The sequence below is a fragment of the Sus scrofa genome, chromosome 1 (assembly GCF_000003025.6).
Source record: "Sus scrofa isolate TJ Tabasco breed Duroc chromosome 1, Sscrofa11.1, whole genome shotgun sequence".
Classification (NCBI taxonomy): domain Eukaryota; kingdom Metazoa; phylum Chordata; class Mammalia; order Artiodactyla; family Suidae; genus Sus; species Sus scrofa.
The window spans coordinates 267,960,646-267,978,163 of record NC_010443.5 but is presented as its reverse complement, the minus strand read 5'-3'; the positions used below and the strand labels follow the sequence as shown (position 1 = coordinate 267,978,163).

The 17,518-nt window shown below is 51.8% G+C and overlaps 2 protein-coding genes across 4 annotated transcripts in view; one reads left to right on the top strand and one right to left on the bottom strand.

Moving 5' to 3' along the window:
- LRSAM1 (leucine rich repeat and sterile alpha motif containing 1) overlaps positions 1–13,289 on the bottom strand; it is a 43,959-nt gene extending 30,670 nt beyond the window's left edge. For 2 of the 3 annotated variants that reach the window (XM_013993868.2, XM_013993869.2), the window contains exons 1-9: positions 13,160–13,289; positions 12,635–12,857; positions 10,510–10,614; positions 10,150–10,206; positions 9,189–9,233; positions 8,107–8,184; positions 6,123–6,191; positions 5,022–5,106; positions 3,952–4,073 (exon numbers count right to left, since the gene is read on the bottom strand). In XM_013993868.2, coding sequence (XP_013849322.2) covers positions 3,952–4,073; positions 5,022–5,106; positions 6,123–6,191; positions 8,107–8,184; positions 9,189–9,233; positions 10,150–10,206; positions 10,510–10,581 — 528 coding nt within the window. In that variant the 5' untranslated portion in view covers positions 10,582–10,614; positions 12,635–12,857; positions 13,160–13,289. Of the gene's footprint in view, positions 1–3,951; positions 4,074–5,021; positions 5,107–6,122; positions 6,192–8,106; positions 8,185–9,188; positions 9,234–10,149; positions 10,207–10,509; positions 10,615–12,634; positions 12,871–13,159 lie in introns of all 3 variants that reach the window. The other variant, XM_005660441.3, reaches the window with a different exon arrangement.
- On the top strand, positions 13,283–16,766 carry RPL12 (ribosomal protein L12). Its single transcript, XM_005660442.3, has 7 exons — positions 13,283–13,437; positions 14,002–14,075; positions 14,770–14,868; positions 15,337–15,418; positions 16,016–16,102; positions 16,443–16,555; positions 16,724–16,766. Exons 1-7 carry the CDS (start codon positions 13,401–13,403, stop codon positions 16,727–16,729), a joined length of 498 nt encoding a protein of 165 aa, XP_005660499.1. The 5' UTR covers positions 13,283–13,400; the 3' UTR covers positions 16,730–16,766.

The following is a 17,518-nucleotide window of genomic DNA, read 5'->3' as shown; positions in this document are numbered from 1 at the left end:
GGAGAAATTATACATCAAACTCAAAGCGGTTTCCTCTGAAGGGTAGATTCTGGGGTGCTCTCTACATGAAATATTTTTTAACTTTGGAATTTTTAAAAATAAAATGCAAATAAAAAGGCAATCTGGTTTTTATTACTTAATTTTTTTTCTTTTTATGGCCGAACCTGTGGCATATGGAAACTACAGGGCTAGGGGTTGAATCAGAGCTGCAGCTGCCACCTATGCCACAGCTACAGCAACAGGGGGTCTGTGCTGTATCTGCAACCTATGCTGGATCCTTAACCCACTGAGCGAGACCAGGTATTGACCTGCATCCTCATGGAAACTATGTCAGGTTCTTAACCCACTAAGCCATAATGGAAACTCTACCGTATAGTTTTTATTTTATTTTTATTTTTTGTTTTTTGGGGTTTTTTTTTAGGGCCACACTCATGCATATGGAGATTGCCAGGCTAGGGGTCAAATCAGAGCTGTAGCTGCCAGCCTGCGCCACGGCCACAGCAATGTGGGATCTGAGCCGCATCTGCGACCTACACCACAGCTCACAGCAACACCAGATCCTTAACCCACGGAGCAAGGCCAGGGAACCAACTGTGTCCTCATGGATACTGGTCAGATTCATTTCTGCTGAGCCACAATGGGAACTCCATATAGGGTAGTTTTTAAAGTAAGAAAAAATAGGAATTCCTGTCGTGGCACAGCAGAAACTAATCCGACTAGGAACCATGAGGTTGCAGGTTCAATCCTCGGTCTTGCTCAGCGGGTTAAGGATCCGGCGTTGCCATGAGCTGTGGTGTATGTCGCAGACATGGTTCGGATCCCACGTTGCTGTGGCTCTGGCGTAGGCCAGTGGCTACAGCTCTGATTAGACCCCTAGCCTGGGAACCTCCATATGCCGCGGGTGCAGCCCTCAAAAGACAAAAAGACAAAAAAAAAAGAAAGAAAGAAAAGAAAAGAAAAACCAAACGTTTACACCAGCACACCTGCATATGTTTACATGGAGCCCAGGAAGCAGGGTCACGCTAACGCCACAAGCTGTCCACAGCCATCGTGTGAGTGTTTTAACTATGCCCTCTTCTGCCATCACGTCACTTCCCTAGGCCCTTCTGATCCCACTGAGTGCCGGCACGAGTGACTTAAGGGCCCTTTAGGAACTGGTTTCCTCTACTCCTAGAACAAGGACAAGGCCCGGGAAGCCACCAAGTGGGAAGAGCAGGCAGACATCCCTCCCCAGCCATGGCTGTGCAGCCCTTGCAGCTGCTGGGTGCTGAGTGCACACACACTGATGGGGGAGCCTGCTCGGGAGCAGAGACCCTGACAGCCTGGGGGTGGGGAGTCCAAGAACAGAACATCCCACCCTAGAGGGGCCAAGTCTAAAGAAAATGAAGCCCACATGGGTTAACGTCAGTCACCGACAGTCAAGTGCAGTGGCTTCAAAGCACAGTTGAAGGGGTGCCTCTGGGACTGAGGCACATCTGGTACTGTGGCCAATTTTAAAATTGTAACTGGTTAAAACTAAAGGGAATTTAAATTCAGTTCCTCAACTGCACCAGTCACATTTCAAGTGCTCAATAACCGGAGGAGGCCAGTGGTTACTGTGTGATGGCACAGATCACAGAGCACGTCCACTGCCAGCAGGAGGAGCAGCTACTGGCCAGCACTACACTAGGTCAGACGGCCCTGGGTCCAAACTCCTGCTTGTCGTGTGCGGGCTGTGGACCCCGAACAGGTCCCCTGCCTTCCCCAAGCTGCAGCCCCCTCAGACTCAGACATGCACAGCATCACCCACCTGGGAGGCTGTGTGATGGGTACTATGAGATAAGATGTGCAAGAGACCTTGGCCTTAACCAAGAATGGCTGCTGTTTTAGTCTCATCCTGAAAAAGAGGTTTGTCCAAGGCGTCACAAAGAAGCTTAAAAGGTTTCTTTACAAGAAAAGATAAAAGGAATCACTCTCTGAGCTCTTACTAGCTGTCAAAATACTTTCGGAATGAGGAATGCGGCTCTGAGCTGTGCTGCCTATTATGGGAGCCACTAAGCATGTGTGCCTATTTAAATACAAACTCATTAAAATTAAATAAATGGGAACAGGGAGTCCTTGTTGCGGCAGTGGGTTACGAACCCCACTAGTATCCACGGGGGTGAGGGTTCGGTCCCTGGCCTCACTCAGTGGGTTAAGGATCCGGTGTTGCTGTGAGCTGTGGTGTGGGTCACAAACGCGGCTCAGATCCAGCACTGCTGTGGCCGTGGTGTCGGCCGGCAGCTGTAGCTCCGATTTGACACCTAACCTGGGAACCTCCATATGCTGCAGGTGCGGCCCTAAAAAGACAATAAATAAATAAATTAAATAAGCACACAGCTGGATGGTCACACCAGTCACATTTCAGGTCCCCGAAGGCCCCGTGTGGCTGTGGTTACTGATTGGGACAGCACAGTCACTGGACATTTCCACCATCCAGAAAGTTCTACTGGACAGCACAGAGAATAAGCATGTCTTGGTCTGTCTCTCCAGCCTGCTTAGGGAAAGGAGCTGACTATCCTGTCCTTTCTCAGGCTGGCCTTCACAGCAGGAGGGACCAGCCACGGGGGTCAGCCACCTGCCTTTGCTATCTCTACCCACCAACCCACTCCTGGCACAGACGCTGAAGCCCAGCAGTCTGGCTGGACAGGTAATTCACTGACGGCTCGTCGTCAGAGGATGTGGGATGCTTGGCCAGACTGTGTATCACCCTGAATGGAAAGTCCCCTTGCCAGAGGCCAAGGGACACAAAGCACAGGCCCTGGATCCAGACTGCCTGGTTTTCAATCCCATCTATGACATTACTATCTGTGTGGTCCACAGGGGAGCTCCTTAAACTTTCTGTGCCACAGTTTCTACATCTGCAAAGGGTGCAGCGGTGTTTGGCTCACGGGGTTTCTGTGAGGATACAGGGAACTCAGGCAGGTGAAGCTCCCAGCCTCAGTGAGCAGCAGGCAAATGGGAGCCGTCCTGCCATTCTGACGTCCCTGGATGAGCTGCCTGGTGTCAGCATCTGTTAGGGGCTGAACTGTGTGCCCCCCCAAAGCACATATATTGAAGTCCTCACCTCCAGTGCTCCAGAATGTCACTGCATTGGGATATAAGGTCTTTAAAGAGGTAATCTGGTTCTAAAGGAAGTCGCCAGTCTGGGCCCGAAGCCAGGATGAACTGGTGTAACCTTATAAAGCGGAAGCTAGGGGCTCAGACACACACTGAGGGATGACATGAGGACACCAGGAGAAGACGGTCACCTACAAGCCAGAGAGCGGCCTCGGGAGACACCAAGCCTGCCGAGACCTTGATCTTGGACTTCAGCCTCCAGAACCATGAGAAGATAAATTTCTCTGGTTAAGCTGGCTCCCCAGCCTGTGGCGCTTTGTTTCAGCAGCCCTGGCAAACTAACCCAGTGTCTCAGGAAGTGTTGCCTCCTGCTTGCCACCATCCCCTGCTCTGATGAAACCAGTTTCTGCAGCTCCGAGCAGAGGCCACCCCTCTCGAGGGCACCTGGGCTCTTCATGTGCTGGACCTCCGGGCACAGCATCATCTCTGCTCTTCCCTTTAACACCTCCTGGGCTTTCCCACGCCTGCCTTCTCCTGAACCATTCTCTCCACCTGGAATGCTCCCGTGACCCAGGTCTGCGTCTCCCAAACACTCCTCTTTCAAGGTCTGGCTCAAATACCACGTCTTTCACCATGTGTCAGTTAACCCCCCCAGGATGTGGCATTATCTCAGAAAAGTAAGATGCTTTTTTGCCTCCAATATGGCAGCACAAGTCACATAATTGCAACTGTTCACACTTCAGTCGATCTGAGCCCCTGAGGACCTAGAGCTCTGAGACCCCGGCACCCAGTGACCAGGACAAGCCTCCAGGAACATGGGGGGGAGTGGTGGGCAGGCCGGAGAGGACCCAGGCGAGAAGGCTCCCCACCTACCTCCAGGGTTCGAACGTGCGCCAGCATCTGTGGCAACCTCTGAACCTTGTTGTCGCTGATGTCGAGGGTGCGTAAGCTCCGAAGCTCCCCCAGGGTGTCTGGAAGCTCCTTCAGCTTGTTGTCTGGAGAGACCCCAGTGGTGCAGCTCAGCACCCCAATGCCCTTTCCCCAGCTTCCTTCCTGACACCCGCCAGGACGTGGGGGAGGTGGGCGCCTCACTCTGAGCCTGGGGCGTGTGCCAGGTCCTGGAACCCGAGGCTCCCAGAGGAAGAACCCGGCAGTGAGGGTGCAGTGACCTGGCCGCAAGTTCCCACTCCACCCCTGACTGGTGAGTGACAGGAAGACTGACTGGGGCTCCCTGGGCCCCAGTTTCCTCGTCTGTAAAAGGGGGACGATAACATTACTGGACGGGAATACTGAGGGAGTCCATGCGCTCACGCCCTTGCGGTACTCTGCACAGTGCCGAGACACACTCAGTGCCCAGGAAACGGGCACTGTCATCTGTATCATTTGCACGTTAAAAATGGGTACCCTTGAGGCCAGGCCTTCTGTGCAGAAGGGCTGAAGGACAAGAAGAAGAAATGAAAGAGCTGGGGGGGAGGGTTGGAGGGGGCAGGGGTTAGAACACTGGCCTGACCTACCAGCATGGCACTGGGCGGGTCCTGAGCAAGTCACTGCTCTCTGAGCCCCGTTTTCCTCACTGTAAACTGGGGGTGAGACCTTCTCCCTCTCCCTATGTCACAGACTTGTCACAAGGCTGCGTCGCTTAGTGTAGGCTCTTTACTGGGTGGGGAGCGCTCCTGAGAACCGCTCTCATGGCCACCCACTGTCCTGACACAAATGAGGGGGTCTCGGGGCCTCACCGTCATGTTCCTCACGGCCTGCCCTCCTCCCTGTAAGGCCCTGGCCGGGGCCCTCCAGATGCCCTGTCTCTGACCACTGGCCAACAGGAGATCAGAGGGTTTAGAGTGACACTTGGGGGCTGGCTGCCCTCGTGCCCCTGTGGCTGCCAGGCGAGTCAGCCCAGAGCCAACCGAGGGTCACGCAGACAGGGCTTCCTGAACCCCTACCTTTCAGGTTGAGGGTCTGGAGCTGGATCAGGTTCCCGATGGAACGTGGGAGGGACGTCAGTTGATTCCTTTCCACATTTAAGACCTAAGAAAGAGGAAAAAGCGACATGAGAGCCCCGCGCACAGACAGCAGCGTCTACCCTGCTTCAGGCCAGGTGTTATCCCCGGCACCACACACACGTCTTTATCTCCCGACATCCCTGTGAGGAAGATATGGATTACTGTGATCCCATTTGAGAGATGGGAAAACTGAGGCTCAGGGCGGTGAAGTCATGGGTCCAAGAGAGCAAAGCCAGAATTTGAACCTGGGTCTTGCTGAGGTTGTATCATTTATGCTGACCACAAAACAGCCAGTAATGGCCCGCGATCGGATGGGAGAAAAGAAGGAGACGAGCAGATTCGGGGACACGTGGGCTGCCATGGAGGATAAGCCACCTGGGCAGAGGGAAGAGCTGCATGGAGGGGCCTTGCCGCAGGTGGGGTGCAGAGGGCCAGAGGGTCTTAGGAGCTGAGGGCAGGCAGCCAAAGGAGAGGGCAGGGAGGAGGCTGGGGAGACAGCTGGGCCCAGTGTACAGGGCCTGATGGGGCCCAGGGAAGAGAAGAGATTTCCGTCCAAGTGCGAAGAAAAGCGCGTCTTCCTCTGGGAAACGCAGATGAAGCTAAGACGCGCCTCACAGAGCAGCTGGGAGGACTCGGCTGACATTGCAAGCGAAAAGCTTAGCTCTTAGCTCGCTGGCCTGGGGCGCAGGTAGCCTCCACAATGCAGGAGCTGCCACTGACAAGGAGCAGAAGTGGGACAGCGAGTCAGAGGGCGGAAGCCATCATTCTGCAAAGGTAGACTCACTGGCTGAGTGCTTCTTCGGTCAAGTTGTGGACGCTCATGACGACATCCCAAAAGCACATGCCAGAAACATGGCAGAGAGATGCCCGCAGCCCTGACGGCGCTGCTGACACCGTCACTGACATCTCAACAGCAAAGGGGGAGGAGCTGGCACCAAGGGCAGCCCTGACCAGGGCTCGACCCGAACATTCCAAGTCTGGGTGGCTGCAATGTCTTACTCAGGTGGTCAGAGGTGAGTTTTCTGGTTCCTGCAGCCATACCTGGAGGGCTGTCAGCTGCCCTATATCATCAGGAAGGGCTGTCAGCTGGTTATCATGAAGGTCCAGAACCTGCGGGAAGGAATCAAGTTTAATACCCAAATGCCATCAACTGAGAAAGCTCCTCTGTGTTCAGTGGTGGGGGTGGGGTGCCCTCACAGCTCTCGTGTTGAAAATGAGAGCACTCAACCCTCAGCCTCAAACAGCTGGTCATTCCATCTCATCTTTTACTTTTCTGCTTTTTTTTTTTTTTTTTCTTAAGGTTGCACCTGGGAGTTCCCGTCGTGGCACAGCGGAAAGGAATCCAAGTATGAACCATGAGGTTGCAGGTTCAACTCCTGGCCTTGCTCAGTGGGTTAAGGATCCGGCGTTGCCATGAGCTGTGGTGTAGCTCACAGATGCAGCTCGGATCTGGCGTGGCTGTGGCTGTGGTGTGAGCCAGTGGCTACAGCTCCGATTAGACCCCTAGACTGGGAACCTCCCTAGGCCATGGGTTCGGCCCTAAAAAAGATGAAAACCAAAAAACAACAACAAAAAAACCCAAAAAGTCTGCACTCACAGCACATGGCGCTTTCTAGGCTAAGGGTCTAATCAGAGCTGCAGGTGCCTGTCTATTACCATAGTTACAGGAAAGTGGGATCCGAGCCACATCTGCAATCTATGCCACAGTTCATGGCAATACCATTGAACAAGGCCAGGGATTGAACCCAAGTCCTCATGGATACTAGTTGGGGTTTTAACCCTCTGAGCCACAACGGGAACTCCCATCTCATTTCCTTTTAAAAAAATCTTATACCATTTCATACATTTAGTCATCAAATATGTATTTTTACTGTTGAGTGAAAAAAATATAAAATGGTATGCACAGATACTCATGTCAAAAGAAAAAATTCCTTCTAGTGTAAATACAGACTTGCACAGTAAGACTACCAAATATGCTATAAAATACTGATAGTGGTTCCCTAAAGCATGAAATTACATTTTTCTCTGTGCTTAACTGTATTCGCTAACATTTTTAACAATGAAAATGAACAAGAAAAGCAAAGAATATGTTATATGTGTTCATATGTATGGACACATAATAGGCACATATGTGAAATATATGTGAATATAAACTTTTTTTGTCTTTTTGCCTTTTTCTAGGGCCACACCCCCGGCACATGGAGGTTCCCAGGCTAGGGGTCTAATTGGAGCTGTAGCTGCCAAACCTATGCCAGAGCCACAGCAACGCCAGATCCGAGCCGCATCTGTGAGCTACACCACAGCTCATGGCAACGCCGGATCCTTAACCCACTGAGCGAGGCCAGGGGTTGAACCTGCAATCTCACGGTTCCTAGTTGGATTCCTTTCCTCTGCACCATGACGGGAACTCCAGTATGAACATTTTTAAAGTTATCTTTTTTCTGATTATAAAGATAATACACATTGAACGAGAACAATAAAGAGGAGTAAAAACTACCCAAATCCCTGTGCTCCAGCGTTAACCACAAAAACTACTTTGATGCCTACGCTGCCAGTCTTTTCTCCACATGCTCACATGGAACAATCCTGGGGTTGTCTATGCCTCACGTGTACTGCGAATCTGGCCCAGACCCAGTCCTAGGGAGCTGACAGGAGGGAGGGAGCAGCCCCCCTCAGCGAGCTTTCACACACAATGCCCGGCGTCCCTCCTGTCCTTCCTGTTTGGGCTCATCGGTCTCCCTGTTCTCTGCTGGCTTGCTTGCCATGGGCTTTCCGTTTGCCTTTCGACCTAGCGAGCAGGCTCCCTGAGGTCAGGCCTGTGGCTGGCTCTCTTTGCGACCCCGCTCCACACAACGCACAGACGAGGTGCCCCCTAAACCATGCCAGTCACACCCCCCAGTCGCTGTGACATTAGGCACGTTTGGCATGAACCTCGACAGACGAGGTGGGAGGGGAGTGGGGATGCTTGGCCGCCACCTGGAATGCCATGCAGAGTCCCCGACGCCTGGGCCAAGGGCCGCCGTACCTTGATGGTTGCGAGACTCAGGAGGCTGCAGGATTTAGGAAGCAGGGAAGTGAGGTGATTTGTGTGGACAATCAACACCTGTGTGGAAAAGATTTTCGACGCGTTAGGCTGAGGAAGGGCGGCAGGTAGGAGGGCTGGAGGCCAGGCGGCCAGGTCAGCACAGGACGCGGGTGGTCCTGCCCACCCTACCCAGCTCTCCGCTCTTCCAGACATCACAAAGGGGATGTGGTGCAGAAGCATGGGGTCTCCAACTGTGGAACCAGATGACCTTAAAATCTGCAACTTCAAGGGTGAAAGGGAATTTAAAAGTCTAATTCTACCTTCCGTCCCAAGAACAGAACCCGTGCGGCTGTCCCGATCTTAACCTCCCTCAGCTGCAGTGTCTTCTCGTGGAAAATAGAGACTAATAAACTCCTGCCTCCGAGGGCTGCCACTGCTGGTTAACAAGCTAGCGGACAAAAGCACGCAGCCCAGCCGGGCGCGTGGGCCGGGGCTCAGTCATCAGCTGCTGTTTTTGTCAGGCACCGACCCTTGCATGGAGATTTCCAGCATCAAGGAGCTCCCTAGTCTGTGGGTGTGGGATGCATTTTACCTCCTTCGTGTAGATACTTCACTCAGAACACTCTTACCCATCTGCACTCAAGGCTGCAATATCTTTCTGAAAAATCTTTAATCTTCCCTGAATGACCAGAAGGAGATGAGTGTGGGTTTCATTACTCCCAACAATGACGTTACTCAGAGGCTACCGTGTAGCAGGCATTATACTCGGTGTGTTTTTATCTCTAACCACCTACCTACCTACCATCTCTCATTTAATTCTCACAAAAGCTCTGTGAGAGTAGAAAAGGAAAGTCGTTTCGCAGATGAAGAAACTGAGAGGTAAGAGTCTGAGGAAATTGCCTAAGGCAGGAGGGGGCAAAGCCAGGACTCTCCTGTGAACACACCTGCTGCAGGCTGAAGGTGTGCAATGCGGGGAGAAGCGGGAGCATCTACGCCAGGAAAACAACTCCTAGAATTCCCACCCGATTTCAAATAAGCAAACCCGCAAGAAACAATTCTCTGAAAATGAAGATCCGTCTCACCTTCTTCTGTAGAACTTTGCATGTTGCAAAAGCCCCAGATGGAATCTAAGATAAGACAAAGAAGAATCAGTGTCTCCCCTCCTGCCTGTGTTGGGTTTTTTTTAGGAATTTGTTTTATTTTATTCATGTGATTAATTTTCTTTCCTTTTTTAAAAAATTATCCCCTGAATATAATTTTTTTTCTACTGTACAGCATGGTGACCCAGTTACACATAAAGTACACATTCTATTTTCACACATTAGCATGCTCCATCATAAGTGACTAGACATAGTTCCCAATCCCAAAGAGAGTAGTCTGCATCTATCAACCCCAAGCTCCCCACCCACCCCACTCCCTCCCGCTCCCTCTTGGCAACCATCTCCTGCCAGTTTTTAACTTGTTTTCCGAGTGGGGCTAGGGTGAGGGAGAGATGGGGTGGGAGGTGAACAAGTGCTAAGCCCAGGGGAGGCTGGGGAGGAGGCTGCTCTGAGTGGTTGTCTCCCTTCCAATCAGCTATCGGGTGACTGCCCCGCCCACACACCCCATCCCCATGCCCATCATGACCTCTTTGAGGGGCAAGAGAAAGCTCTCCGGTGCTTCGCAGAGAACCTCAGGCTCTCCCTGAACCCAAGCAACCTGTGGGTACATTTTCTGGACTCCTTGACTCTTCAAGACTATGTCGAGGCCAAAAGATCATCTCAATTCTTTCAGACAAGAAAAAAATCTGAGGGAACATCTCTTGATTATTGCTTCTGGCTTTTGGGGGGGGGTGGGGGCTTGACCTTGGCACGCAGAAGTTCCCCGGCCAGGGATCGAACCCGAGCCAGAGCAGTGACAACACCAAGTTCTTAACCACTAGGTCCCAGGGAACTCTGCTTCTGGCTTTTTAAAAGCCCCAGCCCACATCTGTCCTTTTGGGACAAAGTGATCCAAGAGAGAAGGGCAGATACAAATTCTCAGCCAGAACACCACCCTAGTTACCTCTGAGAGCTCACAGTTAGAGATGTCAAGAATGTCATCTGCCCCAGCTTCTTTTGCCTAAAGATAAAAGAATTTACAAAAAGTGTTCAAACAAAACATCCTTGCCAAGGGGACAAACCAGGCAAAGAAACACAGGATTAATTGGCTTGCAGGGATCACGGAAGTCATCTGGTTCAAGGGGTCCATTTTGCAAGTGGACCAATGACCCCTGCTTTAACGGGTCTTGAGGTCAGGGAAGAGCTGATGAACCAGTAATGACAAGTGTGATCCGTCCACGGAGGGGAGGGCAGTGTGGAGCCCTGTTTCTTGGGGCAGAGGTGGAGGTGGGGATGGACTCAGAGGACACCTGCTTTCCCTCACCAGACACATCTGATACTCCAGGCGTTTCCGAGCCTCCTCACTGGGTTTCCGCTTCCGGAAAAAGAGCGGCATCCTTCCTTTTTTCCCAGAGCAATCTTCACAGCACTAGGGCATAGGAGAGAAGGTAGGGCCTGGGGAATCTGTCACAGCCGCCCAACACTCAGGCCAGGTAGCACAGTAACACAGAGCATTAGCTGATCTGCTGGAGTCTAAGTTCCCTGAGGGCAGGGCTGTGTCCTTCTCGACCATCCATCTGGGCCCGGAGCCTGGCACAGAGGGCTTCAATACCTCTTGTTCCCCTGGTTCTTTGTTAACAAAACAATAAGCAGCAGGAGGGGGAAAGAGCACAAAGGCAAGCCGGGCGACGTAGGTTCAAGCCCCCATTTGCCCCTGACCCACTGTGAGACCCTGGCATACCCTCTCCCCATTCTGAGCCCCCATCTCTTTTCCACGTTAGACAAGGGGGTTGACCTGAAGAAGTTTCCTCAGGTCCTTTGCAACGATGCTCTTTGATGGCTCTAACTGACTCCGCTGATGAATCATTTCTAGCCCTCAAAGAGTATCAGAGTAGCATCAGCAAATCAGAGATGGCATGGCTTTAGCCATCCCTAACCTTGACCTTGGCCTACAGCCTAACCAAAGAGATTTCTAAGCTAAAAAAAACCTCAAAAGCAAGGAGTTCCCATTGTGGCACAGCAGAAACGAATTCAACTAGTATGGCTCAGTGGGTCAGGGATCTGGCGTTGCTGTGGCTGTGGTGTAGGCTAGCAGCTGCAGCTCCAATTTGACCCCTGGTCTGGGAACTTCCATATGCCGCACATGCAGCCCTAAAAAAAGCAAAAACGAAAACAAACAAACAAAAAAACCCCACACACACTTCAAAAGCAATCTTCGAGCACCTGACCACTCTTGCAGTTATTAGTCCATTTGATTTTCACCACAGCTTTCTTCAGAGGAATGAAACTGCTGCTCATCAAGTTCAGTGATCTGGTTATATAGCCCAGACTGGAGCAAAACCGGTCTGAAACTCTGTTCTTTCAAGTCCTGATCATGTGGAGTTTGCTCAACTCCTTGATGCTTAAATGACTTAGCACACACTAAGTACACTGCCCTACATTCAGAAGCTAGGTGCTCACTGGCTGCTCAGTATCAGAAAATAACAGCACCTGGAGTTCCTGCTGTGGCACTATGGGAGTGGTGGTAGGCTCTGCAGCACCAGGAGGCAGGTTCAATCCCTGGCCCTGGTGCAGTGGGTTAAAGGATCTGTCTCGGCTTGGATCTGATCCCTGGCCCAGGAACTCCATATGCTATGAGGCGGCCAACAAAGAAAAAAAAAAAAGAGAGAAAATAGTGCACTTGATGTGGGAAATGGATGGGCCAGGAAGCGATCATCCAGGGAAGCTTATGGTTAACAGTATGGGCTTTGGGATGAAATATAATTGTTTTTTTTCTTTCTTTTTTAAAACTGGTTTTGAACCCCAGATCTGTTACCCATCATCATGGTCCCTTGGTTTATCTCTCTGAGCCTCAATTTCCTCATCTGTAAAGTGTGAATAATAATGTCACCCACACCTGGTCCTATATGGATGCAGCGATTTCAGATACGTAAAGCCCACAGCACAGTACCTGGCACATAATCAGTGCCGCATAGCACCACACATCTAACATTTATTCAGGGCCTACTCTAGTTTAAGGAGCTAGGGAGACAGGGGCTAGGAAGGAGATGCAGTTGAAGAAGACATACACCCAGTTCTCAGCAGGAGGGTGGGGACCACAGGTCTCCGCCCCTGGCCTGGGCTATCTGGGGAGCCGGCCAAGTCTGCAGAGCTGGCTCAGGCCCTTCACCCCACCTGTCTTCAAGGATGGAGAAGACTCTAAGAAGAGCCCTCCCCACCTCCCCCAGATGACCAGCTCTGACCGTCTGCTCCCCAACGACTAAGCCTCCCTCCCCTCCTGCTCTTCCCACATCCTCCCCAATGGCCATCTCTCCTCCATCCCTCCTAAAAGATCAGCTCTTCCAGATCTGCTCCCCATGTCCACCCCTCATCCATCCCCTCCCCCGATGTCCAACCCAGATGGGAAGAGCCACACCCATCCTTCCTGGCTGGAGTGGGCAGTGCCCAACCTTGCTTTGCGGGTAGACAGGTCCCCGACGTTCGTTCCCTCGGGTGGATCTGCGAGCAGGGCGCTCCTTCCTAGGGCTTAGTCATGGACGTGGGGTGGCAGACCACCCGGTACGGGCCGACAGGGCCGGAGTCTGGTCTCCTCCAAAAGCAAGAACTGGGGCAGAATCTCAGAAAGTCATGCAGACCAGGATGACGAAGTCAGAGACCAAGGACCGCAGAGTCCTAGAATCAAGAGCTGGACCGGATTTAGACTCGGAATAAAACTGTTTTGATAGCTAAAATACATACACAGTGAAGGACACTGAAGGGGGTCTGGGATCACTGTAGCCGTGGGCTCTGGGAATGAGAGTGCGGACCTTCAAGAGAGGGGCGGGGCTCTGGGGCTGGGTGACAGGGACTCTGGGGTGACCCTCACGATAAGGAAGAATGGGGAATAGCGGGGGCTGGAGTCTCGAGAGCAGCCCTCTGTTGTCTACCTCCCCCGGGAGAACTGCCCCGCTTCCGACCCCCTAGCTGCAGCTCACCGCGGTGCCTGGTTCTCTAGCCGTCAGTCTCAGGTTCCTGCCCACAAGCAATATGGCTGCAAGGGCGTCGCTGGAAGGCTGGGCGGAGACAGGAGTTCTCGCGAGAGCCGCGCTTTCAGGCCTATATCCGGCGTAATCGGCCAGGCTTCCGGTCTTTCGGCTTTCGGCTCGGAGGAGGCTACGGTGCAACTTTCTTCGGTCGTCCCGAATCCGGGTTCATCCGACACCAGCCGCCTCCACCATGCCGCCTAAGTTCGACCCCAACGAGATCAAAGTCGGTGCGTGCTTTAGATGTGGCCGGGACTGCGGGATGGAGCATCCGTCCCCGCTTACCGTCCGACCTGCGGCCCCCGCCGCAATTGCCTTTCCCGTGTCGGGCTTAAGAGCCGCTGCCTCTTAGGGGCCCGCCCTCTGGTGTTTCGTTCAGGGCGCTGTGCGGTATTGGCCGAGTCTTACTCTGGGCCTCAGCTTCCCCACGTGTAAATGGGGAGGGAGGCCCGGACGACCTATGGCGGCTTTGAGAGAGCCCACACGCCTTAGGGTAAGGTTTTGTCTCTGGGCGCTTCCCTCTAGGCTGGGATGGCCGGACGCCGGGGTGGCCTCCACCCAAGCCCGGTGTGGGCCGCGGTAGCGGCAACCAGAACCGAAGGCTGCTGCCCCACGTGGCGCTTGGGCCGGTCCACGCCTGGGGGGAGGTGTGTCCTGCCTCGGTCTTCGCTGAGGTTCTTGGTTCTCTTCTGAGAAGAGGCAGAGGGTGGCGAGGCCAGGCCCGGGAAGATGCGGGGAGAAGGCTGTGGCTTCGGGCGCCCCCTCCGCAGGCACTAACACGTTCTTTCTCTCAGTGTATCTGAGATGCACCGGTGGAGAAGTCGGGGCTACATCTGCCCTGGCCCCCAAGATCGGCCCCCTGGGTCTGGTGAGTCATCCCCGTAGACGGGCGGTTCTCAGGAGAACAGAGTTAGCCTCTGGCTTGTGCAAACGCAATTGTCTGAGGTGCCATTGACGTTGAGAGATTGCCATCCCCGACTATGCCTGGGAGCCGCTAAACTGGCACTAGCTGCTTTAAAAAGGCTCTGTGTGAAAATGGAACCTAGTACCCTGAACTGGTAACTTCTCAGGGTCTCCTAACTGCCGACCTTAGAGTATCTGAGGGATGGGGATAGGGAAGCCCCTGGGCCAGAGCTTGAATCTGAGCCGCAGCTGGGACCTCCCCCAGGGGGCTGGGGATGGAACCGCTGCCATTGCAGATTCTTAACACACTGCCACAGCAGGAACTCAAGATCTCCTGGTGATTAAAATGTAGAAGTTTAAAATGCCCGCATTACTGCATTGGTCCTTAGGAGAGGGCAGTTAGGTGAGGGACCTGGCCCAGTTGCGGCCTTGAGCCTGCAGTTTACAGCCTTGGAGATATTTCACCCCAGTCTCAATTTTTACCAATTTGTATTGTGATGAGCCATGCCTTGACTGGGTAAGCACAATTAAACAAACCTGACTTTTGCCTGCCTGGTCAAGCATGCAGCATTCTTGGGTCCTGCCACACGAGGACTAGGCAGGTTTTCAGACTGGGTAGATTTAGGGCACAGTGTGAGTATACACTTTTCTTTCTGCAGTCTCCAAAAAAGGTTGGTGATGACATTGCCAAGGCAACTGGTGATTGGAAGGGTCTGAGAATTACAGTGAAACTGACCATTCAGAACAGACAAGCCCAGGTACTTGGTTTGAGGGAGGGTGGAGGCAGGGGTTCCTGGGTGGAAGGGTTTTGCGGTATGATCACCTGCCACCAGTGGTAAACTAATTGCATTTAATCTGTGGGGGAGGCATTTGAGGCGTGTGGAGATTTCCAAGCAAATCTGAGCTGTAGCTTCTGGCCTACGCCACGGCAATGCCAGATCCTTAACCCACTGAGGGAGGCCAGGGATTGAACCTGCATCCTCAATGATTCGTTTCCTCTGAGCCACGACGGAAACTCTGGGACGGCCTTTTTGAGGGTGTGGGTCACATTAACTTGAGACATTGGGCAAATCATACAACGTCTCCCTTCAGGTTGTGCAGGTTACCTGAACATACAGTAAATCCGGTGTCAGGCTCATGACCTCTGAGAGCCAAGGTGCATGGTGGTAGTGGTTCTCGCTGGAGGGTTGCACAGGGCTTATTCACATTGTGAATCTCTCCTGCAGATCGAGGTGGTACCTTCTGCCTCTGCCCTGATCATCAAAGCTCTAAAGGAACCTCCAAGAGACAGAAAGAAGCAGAAAAACAGTGAGTGGCTTTTTCCCTGGTAATTTGTGGGTGGTATCTTGTGTATCTTTGTCTGTGCCTGACAGCTGCACGTGCTCCCTTGAGTGAACCCCAGGGAAGGTACGGGGTTTGATGTTAAGCTGTTTCAGAGCCAGGCAAGAAGTGCCATGTGGCTCCCCAGTCCCTTGGATGGACTAGAACTTGTTCAGCCCTTGCAGGAGGGAAGTGTCAGTATGCAAGGTGAAGAAGATAACCAGTAAACAGGAAAAACCAGCTGTCCACCTGGATGACAGACACTATGGACAGCTTTAACCAGCCTCAGTCACTTCACCTTCAGCTTGTCTTTGCTCCACCTCAAAACATAGTCCCTTATAAGGCTAGCAAAGACTTGACTTTGTCCCTAGCCACCCGCCACTGCACCTGACCAGTTTTCTGTTGGCTGGTGCAATCCAGTGGTGAGCTGATATTAAACCCCAGCTTAGGAAACAGGGTTGTTCTTCATGTGGATGACTCTGTGCCGAAAGCATGGGGACAGCTTGGGAATGGGTGAGGGGGGGACTAACTGGTCTGCTCTGGCCTCAGGTGGTAAGAGCTTTTGCTGTTTTGTCTTTCCTGCAGTTAAGCACAGTGGAAACATCACTTTTGATGAGATTGTCAACATTGCCCGGCAGATGCGGCACCGCTCTTTAGCTAGAGAGCTTTCTGGTAAGAGCAGGACAAATGGAGCCACCTTAATTGTGTGGGATGTTTAAGACTTGAAATTGGGGTATAGGGTCTTCTGGGTTTGAAGGAATAGATTTAAAATTATGGATTATATTATATAGTTTAAAATGATGGGTATATTTAATTTGGGCATCAAGGGACGGTGAACACCTTGGATTATGAGCCTTTAAATATTATGGAGTTATGAATTTTGGAGTAGCAGTGATACTATTCCTCTATTCCACAAAATAGTTATTCCTTTCCGTTCCCATATTTCCCCACTGGTATCTGAGGATTGTAAGCAACTGACACAGCCTCTGAAGCTGCCTTTTCTTAATCACAGGAACCATTAAAGAGATCCTGGGGACTGCTCAGTCTGTGGGATGCAATGTTGATGGCCGCCACCCTCATGACATCATAGATGACATCAACAGTGGTGCAGTGGAATGCCCAGCTGTAAGTGACTTCTGCATTGGTTTCACTTGCTTAAAACCAGGGGAGTTGGAGGGGGAAGCTAAAATTGTCTGGAGGTAAGGTAGAAAATTGTAGCAATGCTTGATAATGGGGTTGAGTGATACTTATTTTGTCCTATTACTGAGAGGTTTTCTTTTTCTCTTTCCACAGAGCTAAGAACTGCAAAGAAAAATAAAGATTATTTGACAACTAATGGGCTTTTTGTTGTGGCCTCTTCCTTTGTGGGGAGTTGGGGGAGGGAAGCCTTTGGGGCAAGGTGATGGGCCCTGTTGATGAAGTAGCTGTCTGGGTAACAAGTTCCTTGTGGACAACAGATTTTTGTCCTTTACTATGGGACTAGCTGAGAAAATGCCTAGAAAGGAAGGCCTTGTAGACACATTCATGAAGCACCTCAAGAAAAAAATTCTTGGTCAGAAAGAAAGCTTGGGGAGTTCCTACTGTGGCCCATGGGTTAAGAATCCAACTGCAGTGGCTTCAATCCCTGTCGCTATGCAGTAGGTTGAAGGATCTGGTATTGCTGCAACTCAGATTCAGACCCTGGTTCAGAAACTTCTATATATCATGTGAGGGGTGCCGTAAAAATAAACACTTGTTCAGCAAGAAGCTCTTCATCCCAAACGAGTTGGTGGGAGGCCCCTGCCCAGGCTTTGCTACCCATTCCGGTTTACAGCTGGGGTTTAGAACCACTAATGGGACAACCAAGGAACGTAACTTTCATATGAGACTTTGATCCCAGATTAATGTGAAACAAGGTTCAAGTCTTCTGTAGCTAAACTAACAGCAGCTCCTAGCCCCACTGTGGTTTGCTTTAAACTTCAGCAGCAGACTTTTCTCATGAATGCTTTTGCCCTTCCCTTAGGTTCCTTTTGATTTTCTAGAGCTCATCACTGGCTTTCACCTTATTTTATGTGCAATGAGTAAACCATAAACATTTGGGCACTGGGA